Genomic DNA, 26313 nt, shown 5'->3' with positions numbered 1-26313 from the left:
TGAATTCACACGACCAGCAGGAGTTTAAGTTTACCAGCAGATAGGTGACATTTGGACGGTCCCTTCTTCCTTGGCTTGGAGTTAGTCCAAACAAATACGTGATCAGAAACTTATCCTTAACTCTGGCAGCCACTTCTGAGTCCGCTGCTAAAGCCACAGCTGCACAACAGAAGCCCCCGGCTCTCCTGTGAAGGTGGTTTTAGGTGATAGAAAGGCACTAGGTTACTTGTTGGCTGAACAAAGAGGAGTCAACCTGGATCAACACCCCTGGCACTGCAGAAACTCAATTATAAGATATTAACAAGCAAGCTACTTGGCAAAAACAGGTTGACACCTCATCCGGTGCATTCATGGGGACCCTGGCTGAGGAGCATACTTCTGACACTTGGGATTATTCTCCTAATGGTCATCAGTTGAGTCTGAAAGGCACCTACGCTGTGGATTTTGTGTGCTGATTGGGGAATAGGCGACACTTATGAAGGGAAGCAGATAAGTAGAGTGCCATTATTTGGATTTATTGCATTCTGAAGTACCATGGGGTGGGGGGGCCTGAGAACAAGTCCGCTTTATCAGCAGTTCTAAAGCCATATTACCTGAGATTTGCATTCGGGGGGTTGGGTCAGGGGGAGAATCAAGACTGAATTATCAATATGTATATCATGAGATTTGGGTTTTGGCCCTGATAGAAGGACCTGTACTAACCTGGAAAAGGTGACATGAGATTAAAGAAAGAAACCAGCTAAACACCAAATCCCAGCGAAAGACGTGGATTTAACCAGAGAGCCACACACGTTAGCAGAACACTTCTCTTTGGGTGGTTAGGAGCGCAGGAACTTGACGCGAGTGCGGGCTGCTCAAGGCGGTCCCCCCCAGGGATCGGCTGCCTGCCGCAGCATTCCCAGGAAGAGCCAGTCCCGAGGGCGCAGTTCTAGTCTCTGCTCCCTTTCACTTCTCATCGTCCCGTCCATAGTTAATTGTTTGTAAGGCCTGAGCTATGAGCGTAGCCATTTCTCGGGTGCCCGCAGCAACCACTCTGCAGGACATGAGGTCGAGAGGTCCGCCTGAGGACAGAGAGAGACCACGTGGGTTACGGAGAGGGCAGAACAGTCCTGGACAACAACGCAGCACCGGCACACGTGCACATTCGGAGAAAGACAAAGCTCCCAGGCTGTGCTCGAGGCTGGACCAAACAGTTGGTCTAGCCCAGGGGTGGGCAAACTTTCTGACTCAAGGGCCACAATGGGTTCTTAAGCTGGACCGGAGGGCTGGAACAAAAGCATGGATGGAGTGTTTGTGTGAACTAATATACATTCAAAGGAAGCATCATTACATAAAAGGGTACGGTCTTTTTTTTTTTTTAGTTTTATTCATTTCAAACAGGCCGGATCCGGCCCCACGGCTGGTCTAGTCAGAGAGAGAGGGGGACGCCTTTCAGCATCAACACCACCCCAGTGAGTGCAGTGGAGGGGCCACAGACCAATGCCATCCTGGAGGCTGTGCTGGGAGAATGCAGTTTGAGGCCCAACATTCAGGACTGAGAGTCTAATGATTGGTGAGACCAGGACAGGAGAGAGCAGCCCTCAGTCTCTAGCTGCATGGGAGGCACTCGGGACCCATGAGTTGGTCTTTCTGACTGGCAACACATGGCTGCTGTGGGGACCAGGCGGCTGGGGCGGACAGTGAAGCCCTGTGCCCTTCTGGGGGCATGAACAGGACTAGTGGCCTTGCTGGAGCCCTCTGTGCACACACGTGTGCTCACGTGGTTAAATCCAGTGTCGGACTCCTTTTTCATCTGAAACTGGTCTGCCTGGCCTTGCCATCTAAGGCTGATACCTCTTCCCTTTTATACTTTTCTGGTAGCTCAATTAAAGCCTTTAAAGGGGAAAGAAGAAAGAAGTAGAAATCAAATGACAAAAGACCCCTGTACATACCCAATAGTTAAAAGGGAGCCCCAGTATTTGTGCCAACAAACTCGGGACTCAAAAGCTAGGAGAGAATGGGATCCGACAGGACTCACCCAGCCCCTGACTGGTGACCCCTGAACGTCAGACGAGCGGTCTGCCTGAGCATAACAGGGGCAGGGATGCTAAGCGGAGTCAGACTGACCCAGTGGGGTCAGTCCCGGGATGTGGTAACCTTGAAGCGGAAGTAACAGGCACCTTTCGGATCCATTCCAGAACCTCACAGGCACCCGCGCAGTACGCTGCTGAGCCACAGGGCTGTGGGTACCAGCCTCCTCTCCGCCAGCTGGGGAGCGTGAGGCCTGTTCTGTCAGTCTCACCGGATTGTGTGCTTAGAAAACTGCCAAATGGTGTGGTAACGGGAAGTGGTGGTGCTGCTCCTACTGGCCGTAGTCTGACCCTCGGCTCTATTTCCACGCCTCGCGGCACAGAGGAGGAAGGGCGGGAAGGGCGGGACCACCGCTTTCCCAGTGCCCTCTCGTCAGCAGACTGCGAGGAGTGAGGGACGCTCGGTCTGGAGGGGTCACTCAGGCTAGTCTCCGCGTCGCACCCCTGGGGACGGAGGCAAGCCTGGGGTCAGAGGGGCCCACCTGACGTGTCCATCACGATGCCTCCTGCTTCTCTGATGATGACGGTGGCGGCGGCCAGGTCCCAGCAGTGCAGGCCAAACTGGTAATAGGCGTCCGCAGCCCCCGAGGCCAGGAGGCAGAGCGCCAGGGTGGAGCTCCCGATCACTCGGACCCTGGAGGAGAGGGAAGAGAGCAGCCACACGTGTGAGCGGCACCGGGCACACATCAGACTGCTCTTACACCCTGCTCAGGCCTACTTCACCCAGTCACGCCCGCTGTGAGCACTCCCAGGCGTTCAGGAGGAGCCACCGGGCTTCTCCCACAAGCTCTAGGCTCAAAGTCTAGAGTGCCGTGCAGTGTTGTCCAGCAGAGCTTTCTGCGGCGACGGGTACCTTCTGCACTCTGGTAGCTCGAGCCACCTGTGCCTGTCGCACACTGGACATGCGGCTGGCACACCTAAACAGCTCAACTGTTCACTCCGTACATGTTTAAATCACCTCATGTGGCCACAGCTACAGCACAGACCTAGAGGGAGGACAGGAGATGCAGAGGATTCAATTGGACTCAGATTTATTTTCCGAAGTGTTTACTGGAAGAACCTCAGTTAGGCAGGGGCCTAAGCACCACAGGACTGGCGGGTTGGGTGGCTGTGGCTGCGATCGGTTCCTGGGCTTCTCAAAGTTGCTCAGAAAGGGACGAAGGTCCCCTTCTGTCCCCTACCAGCTGCTGCGGGAGCCCCCACACTGGACGGGGCAGCACCAGCGGCCGCCCTGGGCCTCGGCACCGCGGTGCGTGCTCCTGTCACGGGATCTTTCTTCCTCTCAGTCCCCGGGGAGTCTGCAGCGAGACTGTGTGTTTGGCACCTTCCTCCATGGCCCCAGGTGCTCCGGGGTCTGAAGTCGTACCCGTGAGCCTTGGCGTGGAGCAGCCTCTCCATGTTGCTCAGGAACAGTTTCAGAGTAGCGGGGTCACGCTTGGGACCGATTTCTGTTAGAACCAAGGCCTTGGAAAGATCTGCAATAGAAAGAACGTCCCATCATCAGAAAAATCAAGTCTTGGTTCTAACTGAAGAGTCGGGGGGTTTCCTGACGTGAACTTCAAATATCAGACTCCTGTTCCTTCTAAAATAAGTCTCTTCTGAGTGGTTTACGCTATAAGATTTTTCTAATAGCTATGCTGAAGAGTAAGAACATAGTAAAGAGAGAAACAAAATTCACAATCTATTTCATCATCATTCCTTTAAAGCTGCTTTCTGATTCAGATTTCAGAAGGAGATTTTTAAGTTCTCTCTTTTCAAAAATGGTTAGTGTGAAAACTTTTTATAAAGAGTTTGGTGTCTTAGGAAAATCATCATCATTCAATTATAAATAAAACAAAATGATTCCAAACTGGGACCACCCATGTTTGAAGGGAAACAAATGCCTCATCAATTAAATATCTTTAAATCTTTTTAAAAATATTGATTTCAGAGGAGGAAAGGACAGAAATGTCAATGATGAGAGAGAATCATCAATCGGCTGCCTCCTGCACGTCCCCTACTGGGGATCGAGCTTGCCACCTGGGCATGTGCCCTGACCAGGAATCAAACCATGACCTCCTGGTTGAGAGGTCGACCCTCAACCACTCAGCCATACCAACCAGGCTGTTTTTAAGGATAGATTAATAGAAGTGGAATTTCTGAAAAAATAAAACAGTGGGATTTCAGAATGAAAGAGTGTGCATATTTTAGATTTTGATCATTAAGAAAGACACTGAAGATTTTCCCCCAGGAACTAGAAAGCCAGATAATCAATTTCCATAGGGAGATAAGGACCCACTTTTACTCAGGTTCATAAGATGTGACTACTCCGTTAGGCCTAGGCCTGGCCCAATATGTCCTTATCAGAAGGAGGGCCTGGCTGGAGGGTGAATGGAGAGGAACGTCCTCGAGTGTCAGCCTAGACAAGCAGATGCCCCACTGCAGGGCTGGTGAGGAAAAGCAGGGACTTTCAAACTAAGTGCCCTTGGGCTATTTCACAAGGGAGACAGCACAGCGTGGGAACAGCAATCGCTCCCGTCTTACTCTCTTCCAGACACTTCCACGTGTGCGCTCCGTCCTCAAACATTCGCTGTCTCACTGTCCTTGTCCACAGCGGGGAGACCTGCTTAGAGAAGGGACCTGCGTGGGGTCAGGTAGCCCTTAGTGGTGAGGCCCAGACTTAAACTCAAGCTTGCCTGGTGATACGTGAAAGAAGGGATTTCTTTCCATAGCTTTAAATTTGTAAAAAGATATGTCTGTATCCTCTTCTAGCTGCAATGTATCTATTCTTTCTCACTCTTGCTAATATATTTTTTCCCAAATGAAATCACAAAGAGTAAAAAGGAAGTCTGAGTGCTGCCACCTACAGGCAAAATGCTCTCTACTGTTTTATTTGGTCCTAGGTAAGGAAAATGGTAAAAATTACAAGTCCCTTCTACTTAATATCTTCTTATATTATGATTATTCCTGATGATCTAAAGTACTATGTTTTTGAATTTTATTACCATTTATCCAATGTTTATATTTTAGTTTTTAATCAATGCTAATTACATTTTTAATTTAAAATATTCTGTGTCTTCATGGGTGTGTGTGTGTGTGTGTGTTGGGAATGGAGAACTACAGCTTAATGGGTACAGAGTTTCTAGTTGTAGTGATAAAAGTTTTGGAAACAGATAGTGGTAATGGTTGCACAACATTGTGAATGTAATTAATACCACTAAATTATACACTTATAAATGGCTACAATGGCTAATTTTATGTTAATATATTTTACCCCAATTAAAAAAACACCTAATAGATTTTAAGTAGGGCATCTCTGTATAATATTTAGGGTGAAAAAATATAATTCATGACTTCTGACAGTTTGAAACTCTTTTCTAGTGGAGCAAAGTTAAAAATACCCAGAGTATCAAAGAGTACTTGTCTTAAGATAAATTCTACAATTTAAAGGGAAGAGAAGCAAGTTGTGTGTATACATTGAAATATGTACTCATGGAGAATGAGACGCCTGCGCTTTAAGTCCGGAAAATATCCTCTCTGGGCTCTGGCTGGTTTTGCTGAACGTAGAATCCCTGAAACAACACTTACACCAGCATGTGTTTTTAATACATGTCCTAATTCTCTCAGGCCTCTTATAGACCATTATGAGCTATTCACATGAAAATAATATTTAACTTTATTTAAGTTAGAAACATAAATACTAAGAATGAAGATTGGTGGTTGGGGGTGGAGGTGGGCAGAGGGGGTGCGGGGGAGAGTGCTGAATGGGTACAGGATTTACCTTGGAGAGTGCAAATGCGCAGCACTGTGAATGTACTGCCACTGAACTGTTCACTTTAAAATGGTTAATTTTATGTTGACTTTCACCTCAATAAATTACTTTTTAAAAACAAGTAAAAAACAAACAAACAAACAAAACACACATAAGTAACTTGGAAATAAAAAGTATTGTTTAGAACTGGAAATCTATGCAACAACCACAAAGATTTTAATCTCCACAACCCCTCTCTGATAAAAAATAGACAGAACAACTAGCAGAGTGAAAACAAAACTATAGACATCATTTACCAAAATACAAACAACAAATAAACAAAAAAATGCAAAAAAACTATATTGTCAAGGTATATCCAAACCCCAAAATACGATGGGTAGAGCACATCTCCAGCAGCTATAAGACCTGGTGGCATCGCAACACCAGGAGGAAGAGAGAAGCATCGAGCACCTACTAGACCTGAGAACAGGAGAACCTCAAAGTCACCAACAGCCGCTCACTGGAAGCCAGCTTGGGTCAATGTGAGAGGAGCTGTGCACACATCGATTCATGAGTCCCTGGTGCAGGATGTGGGGGAAGTCTGAAGGCAGGGAGCCAATCAGCTCTATGACCTCTTGTAACCAGGGCCTGGCAGGGCAGGTTCTGAGTAGAAATGTATGTGAACTCCAAACTCACTAGACAGGATAATAGAGGCAAAGAAAAAAGATGATCCAGATAACAGTGAAGGAGGGAAACAGAGCCCCCCCACACCCCCAAAAAGAAAAAAAATCTAAGAACAAGGCCAATGCTTTTTAACAGGTCACAAAACAGAAGAGGGAGCTCTAGAGCTGTGAAAATACAAAAACTATCTTGACACGCTCCCTCTCCCCAAGTTCAGGAATACAGATTTCTAGTAGAACAAAGTAAAAGTAAACAAATCATGGTTGAATCCCACACACAACTGTCATTGTCATAAGGAAAAAGAATCAGGGCAGAAAGACATCTCTCCAGTCAATCAAGAATGTCAGAAAGATGTGCCCACAAACAAAAATAGCTTTATGTAAAAAAAAAAAAAATTAATATTGAGTATCAACTGTCCACTGAAAAGACAGATCCAGGATCTACAACGACCTCTAGATTTCAGATTATGGCTCCGAAAGGCCCTTTTCCATAGATGAGAAAAGTGGAAATTTGAACACTGACTGGATAGCTTATGATTTTAGAAGGGGGTGAGATTGGTATTATGATTATGATTTTCAAAGAACTGTCTGTATGTTTTAGAGAGCCATACTGATATACTGGCTAGAAAGTGCTGTCACATCGGGGATTTGAATCAGGGAGTTGTTAGGGTGCTGGGAGTTGGGTGGGGGTGTGGATGAAGCAGAATTGGCCATGAGTTGGCAATATTGGAGTTGTGTGGTGGGTCATGTGGGTTCATTGTACTTTTTCTGTCTGCTTTGCACATGTTTGAAATTTTGCCTGGTACAATTTGAAGAAAAAAGCTACTAATAAAATTCTGGCCTTTCATCCTTTACCCCTAACCAGTGTCGCTTTTTTGTTTTTGTGAATTGAAGACATTCCAGAAAGGTTTAATAGGAATTGAAAAAGAGAAGGCAAAGAAAGCACGGGGGGAAAGTTAAGTGGTGGCTGTTTTAATGGCTGTTTCCTTCAGAAATGCATCTATTTCAGCAACGGGCTATAACTGATCTTGTGTGAAGACTCAAGTTTCTCCTTTGATAATGACTCTTATTTTTGGGTCCTGTGTGCCAGGGCTTTGCTGAGTGCTTTCTCTATGTAATTTTATTTAACCTTCCAAGTTTTCATCATCATTACCCCACTTTATACATGAAGACAAGGTTTCAGGTCACAGCGTTAGAAGAAGGTGGCAGATTCAGGATGTGAAACCAGGCCTGCACAACACCTAAGACAGTGCTGCTAGAACGTACACTCCATCCCCTCCCACAGAAACCTCGGCGCCCAGCAAACAGAAAACGACCAAGTTGACACACACACTAGACTTTATAAATCAGAATTTTTTTTGGAAAAGAAATCACAAAAGAGCTCTGGAACATGTGTGCAGCCACGGAGGGCTATGACAGTGAGCGGCGGGCAGTGTGGGACCGAAGGGCCTCTGATGGGCCAAATACAGTGTGACCCTCAGCCCCTGCCCCCTGGGAGGGATGAGCAAGGGCTGGGCCATGGCCTGAGGGCCCCACTGAGGACGCTGCACTACGGAGCGATGCAGGCAGCCGACCAGGAGGCCGAGTGTGTGTGAATGGAGCTGAGTGTTAGATAATCAAATAAAATGTAGAGCAAAGGTCACATGAGCGTGTTTAATAACATGCTTTCTCACTACTGAGTTACACAATTCAGCTTGAGTGGTTGCCTCTTGGCATGTGTGGCTGTAATTAACGCCACCTTTTACTCAGCCAAACAAAACATTTCTGGGAGAGGGAGGCATGGGGCGGGGCTGGCACTCAGGCGGTAACTGGTTAGTGTGTCCTGCTGCGCCTGCCTGTCTGAGCCTCTTGTGACCGGCTCCCCGGCCCCTCACCCTGGGTGTGCTCGTGACTCCCATGGGCCCCCCCAGGAGCCTCATCAGACTCCCCAAGGCAGTCCTGCTCCAGCCTGTCCTTCACACAACGACAGGTCACCTCCCTAACAGACCAGCTGCTCAGGGGCCCTGGCACCGTGAGGAGGAGTCTGTGCCGAAGCAAACACCTCCTGGCACCTGGGTCAACACCTTTGGCTGTAGAAACCCAAACGCAAGAAGTTAACAAGGCAGGGGACGCCGCTCTCACCGGCTCGTCGTGGACCAGGCTAGAGGGCCTCACTTCCTTACTAGAGGGGGGCAGGGCACCTCCTGGTCCTCTCAGTGCCTCTGAGGCCATCTGGGCACACAGGTGTCGTCCAAGGAGGAATAAAGGCAGAATAATAGCGACAATGGAGAAAGGGCACAAGGAAAGACATTTTTAAGAGAAGCTGGAAAAGGGTAGAGAAGGGAGGCAGTGAGGAGGGAGAGGGAGCTCAGAGGACGAGTGTGGGCGCCATAAACTGAAGCCGTGATGGGCACGTGGAATAAGGGAGGGTGGGGGGTCGGGGCACCTTATGATGTCCTGCTGCAGAACACGTGAGTGAGAAGTGAGCAGGAACTGTGCTCTCTCCATTATGGACCCTTTAAAGCGAGGTCCTCAAACGTTTTAAACAGGGGGCCAGTTCACTGTCCCTCAGACATTCCACACATGCGCACTGCAGGCCCGGGACGAGTCGGCTGCTAAGCAGGACAGGCAGTGGCGGCAAAAACACCCGGCCGGCCGGATAAATGTTTTCGGCGGACCGCATGTGGCCCGCGGGCCGTAGTTTGAGGATCCCTGCTTTAAAGTCTGCTCCTAGCCTCAGGCTCAGCTCTTTCCGTGTCTTGCAATTTTCTCCCCGACAGTATCTGTCCTACAAAATGCTAAAATATCACAGTTTAATCAGAGCGAAAGGCCAAAAAGAGTCAGCAAAACATCTAAAGCAGCATATTGTGCTTAATACGTGGTAACATGCAGATTAAGTATAACGCAGTCCCTGTATGAGAGCTGGGTGCCCTCGAGGTTCTGCTTGAGGAGTAACAATGACAGGGGAACATCGGTGGTGAGTGAAAACATCACTTACGCACACGACTTCCCTCAGAAACTGAAGCCAGCTCCACTCAGTCTACAGCCAGGTGGCATATGATGGCTGACATGTACCTGAGCATGCTTCTGGCTCTGCCCGTGGCATTGGACTGCTAGAGACCCACTCATAACTGATGAGGGTGTCTCTAAGCACTCAAGATGAAAGATGTGAGTACCAAATAGAATGAGACTATTTAAAGCTCCTGGCCACATTCACAAAAACATTGAGATACAGAACTGGCTCAGTTTCCAGTTCATCAAGGACACGGCGCCCCTAAGAAGAGACTGAACTCTCGGTAGGAGACGTCCACCACCATCCCAGGCATTTCCCATCGACATGTCTCAGTCCGAAGGGAACGGAGACGCCGCGTGAGGCCCACCTGTCTCCCCGGAGACCTGCAGCCGCTGGCCATTGCAGAAGGCGCCCCGGCCCCTCCGGCCCGTGTACAGCCGCTCCTCCGTGCAGTGGTAAATCACTCCAAACTCAAGCTGCGGGCAGGGCAGAAAACAAGTTCACCTAATGCAGACAAAAAACAGCAGAGCAACTCAAAGCCGAAGGCGTTCTAAGTGTCCTGACGACCTCAATGACGCTGTGCTAGAAAATACTTTCCAAAAGGGAATTAAAAAGCAGCACCTAGATTCAAAACTAGACCTGCATGGAAGCAGGCTTTCTTTTTAAAAATTACTACATTTAAAAAGATACTGCCCTGGCTGTTTTGGCTCAGTGGATTAAGCGTCAGCCTGCGGACTGAAGGGTCCCAGGTTCGATTCTGGTCAAGGGCACATGCCCAGGTTGCAGGCTTGATCTCCAGTAGGGGACATGCAGGAGGCACCCAATCAATAATAATTCTCTCCTCACTGATGTTTGTATCTCTTTCTCCCTCTTCCTTCTTCTCTCTCTCTCTCTCTCTCTCTCTCTATATATATATATATATATATATATATATATATATATACTAAAACTAAAAAAACTATATTAAACCTTAACATAATGAAGCATTAGTACCTGAAAGTTATTGAAAAAGCTGAATTCTTTAGAAAGACTTTTTTCTCCCCGAGGGATGGTGGGAGATGACTTGTGACTCTAATCAAACCACAAGTAACCCTCAAAACTGCTGATGTGTGAAGAATGAAGAATGAAGAATGCATCTGTAACGCCAACAGAATCACAGAACCCAAGGGCGGTCCCAGGAAGACAGACGTGCCTCATCAGGGGGCTCGTCCCTGCGGGGGAGCGCCAGCCAGCGGCCGCACTGCCGTCAATCAGTGAGCGCCCCGGCCAACCAGGGGTGGTAAAAAGAGCTGGCGTGAACAAATGCCACCTGACACCAAGTGCTCTGTGCCTTTCCTCTACTGACCTCTCACTCGTCAGGGTGAATAGCGCAAGTGCGCTCGCTCGGGGTTAGCCAAGTATTCCTCTCTTTGGCAAATGAAGGGAGACCCAGGCCCAAGGCCCCAGGACCATCTGGCTGCCCGGGCTGGGCGGGACTGCAGTGGGAGGGGCTCCCCGACCTGCAGGGATTGGGTTTGTTGCTGGGAGGATGGTTCAGCCAGCGCTTACCGAGGGTCCCAGCCTTCCAGCAATCCTCACATGCTCCCCGCTCCACTACGCCGCCTTTAAAGGGCTTCCCAGATTCAGGTCGGTCCTCAAACGGGGCTGGACCTGGGGAGCCTGTGGTGGGGGCCCTGCACACCTGGGGCAAACAGGGAACGGGGAGGGAGAGGGGGACACTCCCCTTGCCCAGGGCCCTCCACTACAAGCCCAGACCACCTGTGTGCAGTCACACACGCCAGACCCATCATGGGATGTGGGCCTCGCCAGTGGCAACCTTGCCAGCAGGAAGCACCTTGCCCTCCCTCAGATACGGACACGGCAACCTTGCCAGCACAGAGCACCTTGCCCTCCCTGAGGTGACTGCTCAACACCCTACTCGGTTCAGTGGCCACATTCAATAGAGACAAGTGAGTAAGTAACTCCTTACCCACATGTTGATATTGAAAATCTTGCTTATCTTCAACTCAAGTGCTTTTACACGGGTGTAAAGTTCCCCCCGTTTCCACGCTAGGGAAGCTATGCTAACGCGGAGGATTAAGATGAAAAAAATGGTGTTCCAAAGGAGGGCTGCTTTTGAAGAACACAGCCCCGGTCTTATTTAAATCTGACTGCGGTGACTACAAAGAAGGTAGGGCTTGTCTAAGTGTTATTGCTTAAACTGATTGATGCAGTTGAAGCCTTGATCCCACGCCTCTGGTGCTGCTTGGCCCCCAGGGTCTCTGGGAACCCTGAAACAGCCCCGTTCTCACACTGACAGCTAGAGGAAGATACAGAAGAATTAATGGAATATTGGGATTAAAAATGTCCTCCAAAAATAGGAGTTCTTTTTGTGTGTGTCTAAATCACACGCCCCAGGGGTCACCGGGAGACCAACTTGGACAATTTGCTCAGAGCGTCCCTTTCCACGGTCACATCAGAAAAAGACCACAGTGAGATCAGGGCCGGCCACAGAGCCCCAAGCTGCGCACCCCAAACTGGTTTGCGTGCGCTTGTTTTCTCAGATTTGAAAAACACATGCTTGGATTTACTAGTCACGATGAAGGCCCAGGACAAAGAGAGAAAAACAGGAGTGCCGAGGCTGAAACCAAAAAGGAAGATGACTCAATGAAACCTGGACTGGAGCCCAGGGGGCCCACGGGGCAGGGGCCGGGCCTTCTCGGTTCACGTACCTCTTGGTTCACAGCAAATCCGATGCTGACGGCCACGGTTGGGAATCTGCGAAGGAAACAGAATGGCTTACCCTCTGAGACGCGCTGGCCTCTTGCAAACCAGCACGCGGCACTTAGGAGCCTCTGTGAGGCTGCGCGGCGTCGCACGTCGAGGCACAGAAGGGCCTTTCTACAGCGCGGGCGGGTCTGTTTTTTTAAAAGCTGTTCCCCCCCCATTTCACTAATGGCTTCCAAGACAAACAGGCTTAGCCGCCCATGTGGTAAGATAGCTGACCTTGAAGGGAAGCAGTCTTCTGAGACATGTCAAACTGATGGGATTCAACAAGGACCAAGGACCCGATGGAGAGGGACTGTAATCACCACCTTCCTGGTTCTCAGAGACCTAAAGGGACGGCCGAGACCCCCCAAAAGGCCAGACCATGCCCCCGGCGGCGTGATGAGGGCCCCCAGGAGGCAACAGCACAGGCTCAGGCCACAGCCTCCACCCAGAGGTTGGGTCTGGGTGACAACAGCCCTCCTCACCCCGTCTGATGTGAGCCCCTGAGCAGGCGTGGGCCACAGGGGTGGAAGGCTGGCTCTGGCGATGCAGTTTGCCTGTGGTTTTATGTTGTTGCTGCTCCGTGTCTTTAAAATAATCTCTCCTTTATGTGAAGATCATCAGAGCTTAACAACAAGTAGGAACAAGGAAAGGCTGGGTACAGCTAATCCACACGAAGCCAGTCACGCACGGATCTGGGCGCTGCCTGCCGAGGCGGGGCCGAGCGACACTGTCGGTGGTGGCCGGCTCCCTGGGCAACCTCAGCCAGGCTCGGCCTCAGTTCCCACTCTCAGAGGAGCTCTCTCCCGGGCGCTTCAGTCCTGACACTGCCACCGCCGGACATGAGGACCAACAGGTCCTATTTGATCTGCAGAGGCCAGAGGCTTCGGGTGTCCAGGCCGCGAGATGCGTGGCCGTGACCCTCGGAGCTCGGGAACCGTAGGGGTCAGCACCACAGCTTATCCTCGGATGATGCTCTCCAAGTCGTCTCTCTGGCCCCAGTTCCCCTTGGCCCTTGGCCCTTGGCCCTGTGGACCTGTGGCCTTTGCCACACCCAGGGCTCAGCCGCCCTGCCCCCACTACCGCACATAGAATGGCGAGCGAGGCAGGAGGAACCGGTGCTCCCCTCAGCAAACACACCTAAGCGGGGAGCCCGGCGAGGCCTCAGCAACTCCCCAGGGGGTGTCAGGCTTTGGTTAAAATGATAGTCCAGTGACACTGCTGCTATCACCAGATGGCACTATTCAGTTGCCTCGAAAGGGTCAGCTGTGTGGGCACGACTGACTGAATTCTGAAGAGAAACCACGTTTAGAAAAGGGCGGTGAGTAACACGCTACATCGGAAGTAGTTTCCCGACTTACATATAAACATACTGTTTGTGGCAACACATCAGGGGAATGTGACAAGAGCCAGGGCCCCATCATCTGGCTGAGCTCACGCTCTATCACTTTACGTGAGGAAATGGAGCGTCTCTGTGTCATCTATGACAGGGGCTCTAAGTATGGTCCAGGAATGCAGATCCCCAACCTACTGAGTGGGGACCGGGGCACGGGCCAGGAGCCTGTGCCAATCAGCAATCCGGGGCTCTATGCGTGCTCCCATCGGAGAACCACCCTCTGTGGAAACCACATCCCTGTTAGTGCCCTTTGTCCTGGACAAGTGGGTACAGTCTACCACGGGACCACGTCCCCGTCACCCCCCCAGGCTCTGTGGCTCACTTCCCCGCCCCTACCCGCACCGGCCCCACTGACCTCCCCACAACCTACTGCTCTCTGGCTGTTGTTGGTCCAGTCAGATTAGCGCCAACCAGCTTCTAATGGGTTCCTCATCCCATCGCATGGCGACATGAGGTTTGCTCCCACTCCAACGGCGGCTGCGGAAGGCCACCCTCACGTGCCCCTGCCCACACCTCATGCCCTGGCAGCTGCTGGGTTGTATACACTTGCTTTCCAATCCTGTTTGCTTCTCCAGGGGGCCTTTTTAATTTAACCCAATATTGTAAACATCGCAGTGTCAGCCCGTGTACTGAAGGGTTATGGATTCAATTCCTGGTCAAGGGACTGTATCTGGGTTGCAGGTTCGATCCTAGGCCCTGATAGCGGTGCATTCGGGAGGCAACCACTTGACTTGTCTCTCTCACATCTATGTCTCTCTCTCTCTCTCTCTCTCTCTCTCTCTCTCCCCCCTGCTCCCTCCCTCCCTTCCACTCTCTAAAAAAAATAAATTAATGGAAAAATATCTTCAAATGAGGATTAACAAAACAAAGCAAAACAATCAAGACTTGATCACCTTCTAAATAATACTATAAGCCTATCAGAGGTTTGCTCATGTACTCCTGCCCCCAAAACTGCTGCTTTGGGAAGGACGAAGCCTTAGAGGAGAGGGCGGTGTAGGCAGGAGCACGGGGCGGCCGCGCTGATGCTCACCTGTGCACAAAGTTGCAGGTGCCGTCAATGGGGTCGATGATCCAGGTGGGGCTGGGGGTGAGCACGCACTTGGCCCCTGCAGCCGCGGCCTCCTCAGCAATGAACCTGTGGTGGGCAGGAGCTCAGCCTGAGAAAATGCACCAAGAACGCAAGACAAAGCGCTTCAAACTGCTTCCATGCCGTCCAAGACAAGCAGACACAGCAAAGAGACTTCATTCTAATTTCTCCAGGCCAAACAGAGGCAGAGTCTGTAACAGACCATCTGTGTGTCCCTCTGTCTGCCAGTCTTCTGACTCAGCAGGATTTAGAAAACCCCAAATGACACCTTGATGTAGTTTTGGAAAAGCATCAGGGAGTATGAGTGGGCCAGGCAAGACAAGAAATACAGGAAGGAAGAACCTTGGGCTGCAGATCTTATAAAGCAACTCTGTCTTCACTTTAGTCTGGAGGAGAGGAGGCCGGAGACAACGAGAAGGAAGCGCATGAGGAACGCTGGCCTCGGAGCAGGGCCCCGCTTGGGTTCTCCCGCTAGTGGTGCTGCAGCCGGAGAAGACAGCCTGGCTGGACCTGAGGTGCTAAATGCTCACCTACAGCTGATACCGCCCAGGTCCTACCCAGCCTGGCCTCTCCGGATGCAGACGAGGTGTCAACTGCATCCGCACCCACGGGTCTCCACTGTCTGGGCGCGATGGGAGCTGCCACTTCTCCACAGAGGCCCTCTCCATGCTGGCCCAAGCGCCCGGGGTGGGCTGCCCCACAAGGCACTCCTGCCCCCTGGGAACCCGAGGTGGAGCGTCCCCCACCTGCCATCCCTGGCAGCCCCCACAGGAGCACCCCAGCCTCAGGCCCGCGCACCACCCTGCACCAGCTGTAGGGGCCCCTGGCCCTGGCTCCCTCCCCTGTAATTAGTCCTCTATAGTCCACACCTTCCTGAAACCATTTTCATTTGAGTGGACCGTCTATATCCTATTAGGAACCTGAACAAAACAACCAACATCTCACCATCAGCCTGCACCACAGGGAGCTCCTGGTCATCTTTATTCACGTTTATCTTAGCAAACGGTACCACCAAGGACCCAGCTGCTTAGGCTGCCTCAGTTCTTCCCTCCTGACTCCCTCCTCCAGCCACCCGCACAGGCTCCGCACAGCACGGCCAGGGCCGCGGCGCTGGGGTCCCCGCAGAGCTGGCCCTTGCTTCCGCCTCCTGGAGCTGTTCTCGGGAGTGACGAGCAGACTCTACCCAAAGCAGACAAGGCAGTGCTCGGCACACAGGCGTGCTCGGCACGTGTTCCGAACTGCCACAGAGCCGGGTTCACCGGGGGCTGGGGGCTCTGCCCCTCACTGCCATGTCGCCAGGGCCTGGCCCGTGGCAGGCACCAAGCAAACATTTGTTTTATGTGCTGAGAGGTTTTCCAGTAGCACAGTGGTTCTCAACCTTCTGGCCCTTTAAATACAGTTCCTCATGTTGTGACCCAACCAGAAAATTATGTTCGTTGCTACTTCATCACTGTAATGTTGCTACTGTTATGAATCGTCATGTAAATATCTGACATGCAGGATGGTCTTAGGCGACCCCTGTGAAAGGGTTGTTCGACCGCCAGAGGGGTCGCGACCCACAGGTGAGAACCGCTGCATTAGCATCTCGTGTCATGTCCATGCCTGTACTAGAGAGAGAGGAGCCTGCAGACAACACGTTTTTACGAAGAAGGAAACGTGAGTGACGAACAAGAAATGCTTCATGTCCTTCTGCTGGCATGTGGTGTGCTGTCAGTCATGGTCGCCCGACAGCTGCCTAACCCCGATGTCACAGACTAAGAGGTCACAGAGCTGGCAGGACCCTGCCCCTCAGCTGCAAGGAGCTCCTAGAAATCACTCTTCCCAGAGGAACCATCTGTCCTACGACCTGTCAGCAATGAACTTGCAGATGAGATTGACATCATATCGTTAATAAAAAGAAAGGAATGGAAAGCTCTGTAACTGCTCTGTGCAACCCAATAGCTACCAGCTACCTGTGACTGTTTACATTTAAAGTAAATTTTTAAAATCTAAAAAGTCAGTTCCTTAGCCTCACTAGTCACACGTCAAGTACTCGCAAGTCACCCGGGCTAGAGCAGCCGTGGGCAAACTACGGCCCGCGGGCTGGATTCAGCCCGTTTGAAATGAATAAAACTATTGAAAAAAAAGACCGTACCCTTTTATGTAATGATGCTTACTTTGAATTTATATTAGTTCACACAAACACTCCATCCATGCTTTTGTTCCGGCCCTCCGGTCCAGTTTAAGAACCCATTGTGGCCCTCGAGTCAAAAAGTTTGCCCACCCCTGGGCTAGAGGCTCTCGCAGTGGACAGTGCAGACAGAACCAGTCTGTCTTTGCAGAAGTTCTGTGGGCAGGCTGTCCTGTCGGTAGTGCTGTGAAATAAGAACATGCACCTCGTGTTCTAACATCGCTTCTCAGTGGATTATAGCGCTGCCTTATGCACTGTAATTCATCTGCTCCCCGACAACTCTGGGTGACATTCCCATTTCACAGATTATGAAACTCATGCTCTATATGCACACACACTCCTCCAGCCCCTGTCTTATAGATAAATTATGTGGAAATGCATCAGGGTATATGATGAATGTACATATGTCATTTTCAACTTGGTGTTTCCACCTTCTCCTTCCTGCGGACTCTTAGAGAAACCCACCCAGGAGCAGGCAACGCATTGGGACTGGGAGCACTGAGTGAGACACCTGAGAAACCCATGTCCTGAAGAGCGGCAGCTGTGCAGGAAAGCTGGCGAGCACCACCTGCCCCAGCAGCTGTCCATCCAGAGTGCGACCAGAGGGAGTGGACACTGGTTCGTCCCTTTGTCTGCTTCGTGTCCCTCCTGCTGCTGGGAGCTGCCTCCCTACCATCCCCTCCCTCCATGGGCTGTCAGATCCTTTGGATCACACCATCCAGGCAGGCAAGTCCAGGTGGAAGAAATGGGTGGTGAAAGACATGAGGAAGTCAGAGGAGCCATGGTGGGCAGGCGCGGCCAGGCAGTGACACCCGAACTCCCGGCCGCAGCAGAAACCCAGGAGAGGCCCACAAAGAATCACTTCACTTAGCTCAGTGGTTCTCAACCTTGGCTGCACATTAGAATCACCTGGGAATCTTTTTAAAATCCTGATTTCTGGGCCCCATCCTCTGGAAATTCTGTTTCTTTGTTATGGGGTGGGGCCAAGGTTGAGAACCACTGACTTAGCTGATGATTAAACAAAGAATTAGCTCTGCCGGTTCCTGTGGCCAAAGCCTAAGAGATTATATCTGTTTTCAATGTCTTCTTCTGAGCTACATGATTTCCCCCTGGAATGGCTTATGAATATGTTCTTAAAGAAAAGGGTCCATGCCCAGCCAGTGTGGCTCTGCGTCGACCTATGAACCAGGAGGTCACGGTCCAATTCCCAATCAGGGAACATGCCCAGCTTGTGAACTCGGTCCCCGGTGGGAGGGTGTGGGGGGTGTGCAAGAGGCAGCCGATTGATGATTCTCTTTCATTACTGATGTTTCTATCTCTCCATTCCTCTCCCTTCCTCTCTTGAAATTCTATATAATAAAAGCCTAGGTGGCGTCACATGCAACGTCGCCACAAGATGGCCGCCCCAAGATGGCCAGCAGGGGAGGGCAGTAGGGGGTGACCAGGCCTGCAGGGGAGGGCAGTTGGGGGTGACCAGGCCTGCAGGGGAGGGCAGTTGGGGGTGACCAGGCCTGCAGGGGAGGACAGTTGGGGGTGACCAGGCCTGCAGGGGAGGGCAGTTGGGGGTGACCAGGCCTGCAGGGGAGGGCAGTTGGGGGTGACCAGGCCTGCAGGGGAGGGCAGTTGGGGGTGACCAGGCCTGCAGGGGAGGGCAGTTGTGGGCGATTAGGCTGGCAGGGGAGGACAGTTGGGGGTGACCAGGCCAGCAGGGGAGGGCAGTTAGGGGGCAATCAGGCTAGCAGGCAGTAGCGGTTAGGAGCCAACAGTCCTGGCTTGTGAGAGGGATGTCTGACTGCCAGTTTAGGCCCAATCCCTAACCAGCAGTCAGACATCCCCCAAGGGGTCCCAGATTGGAGAGGGTGGGCTGAGGGACACCCACCCCCCCATGCATGAATTTCATGCACTGGACCTCTAGTCAATTATAAAAACAAACAAAACATATTCAAGAAGATTCCACACCCTAAAAATACACGAGGACCAAGTGCCAAAGCTTAAGTTGCGCACAAATTGATAAAGCAATAAGAAGATACAGTGGGGCCTTGACTTATGAGTGTCCCGACTAACGAGTTTTTCGAGATACGAGCTGTCTCTCGGTCGATTTTTTGCTTTGAGTTGCGAGCTAAAATTCGAGTTACGAGCCAGCTTCAGATACCCCACCACTAGTTGGCGCAGCGAACGTCACAGTGAACGCCACAACATCAGTCCAGCATCACGTGTCTCACTCATTCACTGTTGATTTGACATACGAGTAATTTGAGCTACGAGCTCCATCACGGAACGAATTAAACTTGTAAGTCAAGGCCCCACTGTATTACTAAGGTCAAGTGGGGAATGGAAATGACTCACATGCAAAGGTTAATTCCCAGGGAACTGAGGAGGAATGTGGCATTTTTTTCTTTTTTGAAATTAAAGGTGACTTTAAGTGGAAAGCTGGTACCCATGAACATTGGAGGAGAAATTGCTGGGGGAAGGAAGGGTCTTGCAGGACTGACACCTAACGTGCGTGTCAGAGGGCGTGGCCTACAGCACAAAGGCCATTCACGTGGCACACCCATGAGGCTGCTGAGGACGTGGACCAACAGGTCGGTCAGCTCATTAGCAAGTCATGTTGGGATGCGGCTCTGGGGTCACCCAGCAGCTTGGTTGCAGCAGCACCCATAATGCTCCTGTTAGCACAGTGTTTGCTCTGCGCAGCATTTGATAGGAATAACTCAAACCGCCCTGACTAAGCCCTGAACTTGTTCAGTAGTTGGTTATTCACGCCCAAGAGTTCTCCTCCTCTTCCCCCAGATGCCCGAGTGAAAGGCGATGAAAGGTCACCGCCCTACCTGCTCGGTGCCTGAGGTCTGGGGCAGGCCTCCTGGAAGCTAACCGTGCCCACCCTGAGACACTAAAACTACCTCACTGGTATGTGGGGAGGGAGGTCAAGGTTTCATTTACTTAAACCTGATTGTCCTTGTGTGGGAAGCGAATGGGGACATCACCTGGGACACAGGGAAGTGAGAAAAGAAGATGTGAGACCTTCCTAAGAGCACTGGGGCAGCTACATAAAATCAGGGACACAAATAGGAAACAACACGCGTGACTAACTGTGAGGAGCTCAAGGGCCATCTCATGAGTCTATCTAAGGTTCAAGGGGAAAACAGCAAACGGGATAAGGTTCAGAGTCAGGTGACAAATCGGAAGGATACTTTCTGCTGCAGATTTAACTCCTTTCCTTTCTTTCTTTCTCATGGTCCTAACTGACGGCCACGCACATCTGGGGCTCTTCCTGGCTAGTATGTTCTCTGTGACAGGCCAGGCCACTGGGGAGCCACTTAATGTCCCTCCGCCTCATCTTCTCAGGCTGCAGCCCTCCCCACCCCCAGCACCACAGCGGCTCTGTGCCCTGGACACGTGCACCCAGCGCAAACCTCAGTGGGAATACGGAAGAAAGCAAGTGTCCAGCTGGCGGTAGCTGGGAACCTATTTTTTCCAAGTTCAGGACTGTGCTGGGCACACTGCAGGGCTCAGGGGTCACCACGATGGACAGAACCCCATCCTGCCAAGGGGAGTCCAGGGTAGGCGGCTGCCGATATCGAGCAGCCCAAGCCGTTGTCCTCCTCCCTTTGCCTGTGTCAACCCAGACAAAAGGGACAGAGATAGGTGCACATACATATGGTTCAGTGATGCTACTGAATATTTTCAAAGTTGCAAACCTTGGCTCTCACGCAAGGTTTAAGCATGCAGCAGGGCAGGCCTGGAGGGGGACTGGATCTCAGCCTTGGCGCTGAGATCATTATCCCCATGTGGCAGCATCAGTGCGGGAGCCATACACTGCACTAACCTTGGTGGGTCCTTCACTCCGAGGTGAGGCGTCCCAGGTGACTGCCAAAGCTGGAGGCAGAAGCAAGTTTAAACTTACTCATCTTTGATTCAGTCTGTGCCTGACGCTCAGGTCAGGGACCCAGACTTTGGATTTCATGAATGAGTGAAATGGAATAATAAACCAGGGAGCCTACAGCACGTTGTTAACACAAAACAGTTGCAATCTAGCTTTACTATTGTTTCGTGGAGACTACAAGGAGGAAGGACATACGCTCAGAAAGCAAGTCCTTCCTAAAAAAGGACGACAGGTGCCGTCTGCTAACATGTTTAAGGGATATACTGAAACACTGTGAATGCAGAAAAATTACAACACACTGTTTTATTTTACGATATGGACGCAATTTTCCCATCATAAATTTGTCTAGGATCTAAGACATAATTAAGTGCCAAAAACTCTTAGTCACTGGCAAAACCAAACTTGCCCATAGATACGTTGAAAAGTGATTTCATCTCATTTGAATTATCTAGGCACACTGAGAGCAGAGAATAGGGGCAGTGACACCCAGCCTCCAGCCATGTCCCCACACTGCCCTCAGAGCAGAGAGGAGAGGGGTGGCAAAGACCCAGGGGCCGGGCACAGGCCAGCCATGTCTCTGTCCTCATGCCTGGTGGTATGAGCTTGGGGACCGCAGTTTGGGAACCACTGCCCTAAATCACTGACTCCTGCTCAGGTGTGTGCATCTGCTCCTCCCAGGGCTTTTGTCAGGAGTGGAGGCTTCTACCCGGGTACCTCACCTTGGGTGCATCAGGGTCATTACCTAACCAGTTAGAAGGAAGCAACAGGCTTGGCATTAGCCAGCGGGAGACGCTCCCAGATGGCCCCGATGCACACTCTAGGTGAGGTACACTGCTCGGGTATATGGTGGGGTACACTGCTCGGGTAGGTGGTGAGGTGCACTGCTCTGGGGAGATGGTGAGGGACACTGCTCGGGTATATGGTGGGGTACACTGCTCGGGTAGGTGGTGAGGTGCACTGCTCTGGGGAGATGGTGAGGGACACTGCTCTGGGGAGATGGTGGGGTGCACTGTCTGGGGACATGGTGAGGGACACTGCTGGGTAGATGCTTCTGAAGAGGCTTCGGTGCCTGGCAGTCCCCTGGTGACCGTGAGGCTGTGGAGTAGAGGTGGGAGAAGCTGCGTTCACACATAGAATATGCTGAGCTTTATTCTGTGACACAGCAATATTTAAATTTACCTTGTGAAAATGGGATCCACACCCCATGCTGACACAACAGTGGATCCAAACCAAACCACTAGCAACTGCTGCCAACACATACAGTAGGGCACGCAGTTTCAGAATTTAGTTTGTCAGAGTGCTGTGATCTGACTGAAATCAGCCGGAGCCCTGATGATGCCATTAGCCGAGTCTGCAGTGACCTCAGGGGCCTACCAGGACCCCACAGAGCCGACCCCGCCCTCACTTCAGTCGGAGCCAACTGCCAATCCCACTACAATCTCAAGAAACAAAATAGTTCCTCATCCAGAACCAGCTGGCTGGTGCTTTTCTTCTCAAAGAATAAAAGCAAACTGTATAATCCTTTTGACATTGCCATTTAATTTAGATTTTAAAAAGTTAAAAAAATATAAACATTTTAGAGCTTGTAAAAATTTTAACAGATGTCAGGGATCTTGGCCTCACAGAGAATAAGGAAATATGAAATAATAACAAACACTCACACACAATGGTTGTCAACAAAAGGAAATAAACACAACCATTGGCAGAGAGAATTTTGAAGGGAGCTGCTGACCCTGAGATAACCTGACCAGTTAGGAGGAAACAACAGGGAAAAGGGAGGGAAGTTTGAACCCCAGCTTGTCCTTTCCTCCAATTCAGTGGTTCTCAACCTTCCTGATGCCGCGACCCTTTAATACAGTTCCTCATGTTGTGGTGACCCCCAATTTCATTGTTACAAATTAAACAAAATTAAAGCATAGTGATTAACCACAAAAACAGTATGTAATTATATATGTGTTTTCCGATGGTCTTAGGCGGCCCCTGTGAAAGGGTCGTTTGACCCCCAAAGGGGTCGCGACCCACAGGCTGAGAACTGCTGCTCCAACTGATCATGCGGAGGGGAAGGTCTACTGTGCCTCCCCCGGCCGGATGGGCTGGGGAGATGGCCTTCCATAGCTCGGCCCGTAAGCACATAGAAGCGTGGAGTCTGACGCCACAGTGATCTGAATCCAGAAACCACGCCCTGGCGTTCCGTTGTGGCGACTCTCCGTCAGGAAGGACAGAGGCCCGCACCCCGGGCAGCGGTTTTCAGGCTGTTCTGCAGAACCCGGGGCGGCAGGGGCCTGCGGACCAGGAGCCCAGGCCCGCCTTCCTCTGGGGTCTGTGGCTCCCTTGGAACTAGCTGCAGAATGCTGTGGACACATTTGGATTTTTCGGAGGAAAAGATTTATAGTCGGCATTGGATTCCCCACAATGGTGAAGAATAATGGTGACTCCAAAGAGGTTAAGAGCCTCTCTAGCTAGCGGGTGGGGTCCTCCTAAAGACCTCAGGCAGGAGAGCAGGCGGCCATGGCCTGGAGGTGGCCTGGCCAGGAGGCTGCCGACTGCCTGCCTGCCAGCAGGGGCCCCGCAGCTGGCTGCCCGCTCAGGGTCACACCCTTAGAAAAGCCACGTGGTGCCGAGCAGACAGGGGCTGCCAGGGAACATTACCGCTCCCAGTCCCTCCAGAAACATGCTACGGGGCTTGGCGGAGGGGAGCGTGCGCTGTCAAAGCGAAGCCTCGTCCGCATTTACTAGTGTAAGGTACTATGTGACCTGAGGGTTCTCAAGATGGGAGTGAAAAGAATGAACACAAGGGCCAGTTTGTTCACCAAGCAATCAAAATATCGGGGGCTTCCTGTCTGAGGTCTGCCCCCACCGGCCAGCGCGCTGCCTCCCCGAGCTGGCCTCTGGCCTTCCCCATGACCATGGCCATGAGCGCCTGGGAGTTTTCCCCAGGGACTCGCCTACCTGTGCGAAGGAAACCTCTTCTGCATCTCAGAAATAATTAAGTCTTCCACAAGCTGGTCCGTTTCTGTCACCAGATCTGCAGCGGATGTTTTTGTTGAGACCTGCTTTTCCTCAGAAAGGGCTTTTCTGATGATCTGGAATAAAAGGCCAGGAGGGCAGGTTAAACGGAAGCGTCCCCTTGCCCCAGACGCAGGCGCTCCCCGGCCTGTGGGCCCAGCGCTGACTTTGGCCAGCCCTGGGGGGAAGGAGGCGTGTGGGCCTGTGGACCAGTTCCTGACAGCCTGCCCGGCTTAATCTCACACCCAAGACTTTCTGTTTGGGGTTCTAGTGAGCTTTCATTACCCGCTATTCTTTCCATAAGAAAGACAGACTCACTTGCTGAAGTTTTGTTCTACTTGTGAAACATTTTGGAAGAAAAAGAAAAGCAATGGTTTTGAAGACCGTGAAACCTCATCCAGTGTAAGGTGATGGAAGTCACCTTTGGATGCGTCGGGTCCCCTGAATTTGAATTTATGAGATTTCTGCGTAAAAACTTATTTTTCCTAACTCACTCTGTGCATCACATGAGATGGAATCCGCTCTTGCGTGCAGGTTACACATGCTCAGACTGAGAAGCCTGGGAAAGCCGCAACGCTCCTCGAGAGCACGGAGGCAAACTCTCTCTCTGCTCTGGGTCAGAGGGAGAGCAGAGCCCAAGGGTACCTGCACCTGAACCAACTTTGGTGCCAAGCACCTGAGCCCTGAGGGCCGAGCGCACAGGCAAGCTCTGCAGATGTGCGGGCTGCCAGCACATCCTGTCTAAACCCACTATGGCTAAATATAGGGCCAGGAATAGAGGGCACCCCACCTCTCATACCCCCCGCCCCCCGGCCTAATCTGGTTCCAGGAAGCACTGGGAGACCCAAACAGGAGGGCACGCAGAGTGGTCACTCAGCCACAGGACGCGCCAGAGAGGTCAGTTCTAGTTTGTAAAATCAAAATTACCCCTACGCCAGCTCAGGCCTTTCTGGAAATTTCTGTCGTTTCTTACCATGATGACAAAGTTAGACACCTACAAGGACTTCAGACCTTTCCTCTGAAACTGGACACCACCCCAAAATCTCGCATTTCTTTCCAAAGCACCTCAATTGCTCAGCTGCCCAGACTTGATGGCTTTTGTCCATCAAGACCCTTATTGTCCGACCTCAGATACCCACTTCCTGATACCTTTTCGACGTCCAGCCTGTGCTACGTACTAAGGAGGCTGAAGAGGAGGCAGGAAGAGATTCACCCAGAAGTCTGCAGGCAGGAGATGTTCACGTGGAATTTTAAAGAATGAGCAGGAGAACCTTCTGGACATGGAGCAGCCCCTTCCCTTTATGTTTCTCACAGAAGTCCCCCGTCCTAGTACTGGCCCAAACAATACTGAGCCTGGGCAGGTTTTGTGTGTTTGTTTTTTCATCTTAGTAGCAAAAGTAATCAACACAAACTATAGAAAATTTGGAGTGTAATGTATTCTGTAAGTAATACAAAAGACCAAGCACACAGCAGTCATGCATAAGGCATTAGCAAAGACGGTCCCTTTCCTATTTCTGTGCGAGCCCGCAGACTGCCACCCGGGCCTTCCTGTTCCTTCTATCTGCAGCATCCCCCTCAGCGCTGTCAGGTTCATCTCCCAAAAACACCAATTTGCAGAAAGCCAGCTCCCACCAAATAAATCTCCATGGTTCCTGTTTATGAATATCAAACACCTCGAATCTAGCTCATATAGAACCTGCCCTGTCCTCCAGGAATCCCTAAATTTGTAGCTAGTCCAGACCTCCTGTCCACAGGTCATTTGACAGTGAGCTTGTGTCTAGTATTTCAGTGTGGTGTGTCTGTCAGGGGGAAGAGTGTATGTGGTTTATGTTGTGTATGTAGGAGAGTATATGTGTATATGTGGGGGTTTATGTAGTGTGAAGGAAAATATGTGGTGTGTATGTGGGGTGTGTATATGTGCTATGTTTATATGTGCTTGTGAGGGTGTTATATATGGTGTGTGTGTTTGTATGTGTGTGTAGGTATGTATACATATAGTTAGAGAGAGGGAGAGAGAAACACACCCTAATCAGGGGACATACCACTAGAGCTTCTCAAATATTAATGTACATGAATCACCTGGGGTCTTGTTGAAATGAAGACTGTGATTGAAGAGGGGTGGGTTTTGGAGTCTGAGATTTGCATTTCTGACAAGTTCTGTGGCGACACTTGAGTAGCAGGGACTGGAGCGGCTCTGAGTGAGGAAGGGTTCTCAGGAGGCTGGGTGTTCTGGGACCCCATATGAGTCCTGGGGCCTCCACCCTGAGAGGACACAGCTTCATTTACACTCACCCTATCCCCACGTGTGGTAGGCATTCATGCGATTCAAGATCACGATTCCCTGTAGTCTTTATGTGGAAGCTAGGTTGATGATTTCTAAACATCGTCAGCTTGTGTCATGTTAATGCTGGAACTACCCAATGTCTTCCCATCGCTCTTAGGACAAAGCCCCAGATCCCACATGAGGAGACCCTCACCACCTGCCAATCTTGCCTTTGGTTTTCTGGCCCATCCCAACCAAATTTGTTTCTGTCCCGGTGACTTCATATTTT

At 51.0% G+C, this 26313-nt stretch overlaps 1 protein-coding gene across 1 annotated transcript in view; it reads right to left on the bottom strand.

Moving 5' to 3' along the window:
• Positions 1 to 495: 495 nt before the first annotated feature.
• The window catches only part of IMPA2 (inositol monophosphatase 2), a 40137-nt gene continuing 14319 nt past the window's right edge, over positions 496 to 26313 (bottom strand). The window contains exons 2-8 of the mRNA XM_081097816.1: positions 23705 to 23838; positions 14646 to 14750; positions 12183 to 12228; positions 9839 to 9947; positions 3436 to 3544; positions 2552 to 2703; positions 496 to 1061 (exon numbers count right to left, since the gene is read on the bottom strand). Coding sequence (XP_080953942.1) covers positions 946 to 1061; positions 2552 to 2703; positions 3436 to 3544; positions 9839 to 9947; positions 12183 to 12228; positions 14646 to 14750; positions 23705 to 23838 — 771 coding nt within the window. The 3' untranslated portion in view covers positions 496 to 945. The remainder of the gene's footprint in view (positions 1062 to 2551; positions 2704 to 3435; positions 3545 to 9838; positions 9948 to 12182; positions 12229 to 14645; positions 14751 to 23704; positions 23839 to 26313) is intronic.

The sequence above is a fragment of the Myotis nattereri genome, assembly GCF_964212035.1.
Source record: "Myotis nattereri genome assembly, chromosome: 8".
Classification (NCBI taxonomy): domain Eukaryota; kingdom Metazoa; phylum Chordata; class Mammalia; order Chiroptera; family Vespertilionidae; genus Myotis; species Myotis nattereri.
The sequence above is the reverse complement of the archived record's forward strand: the minus strand, read 5'-3'. Positions and strand labels throughout refer to the sequence as shown.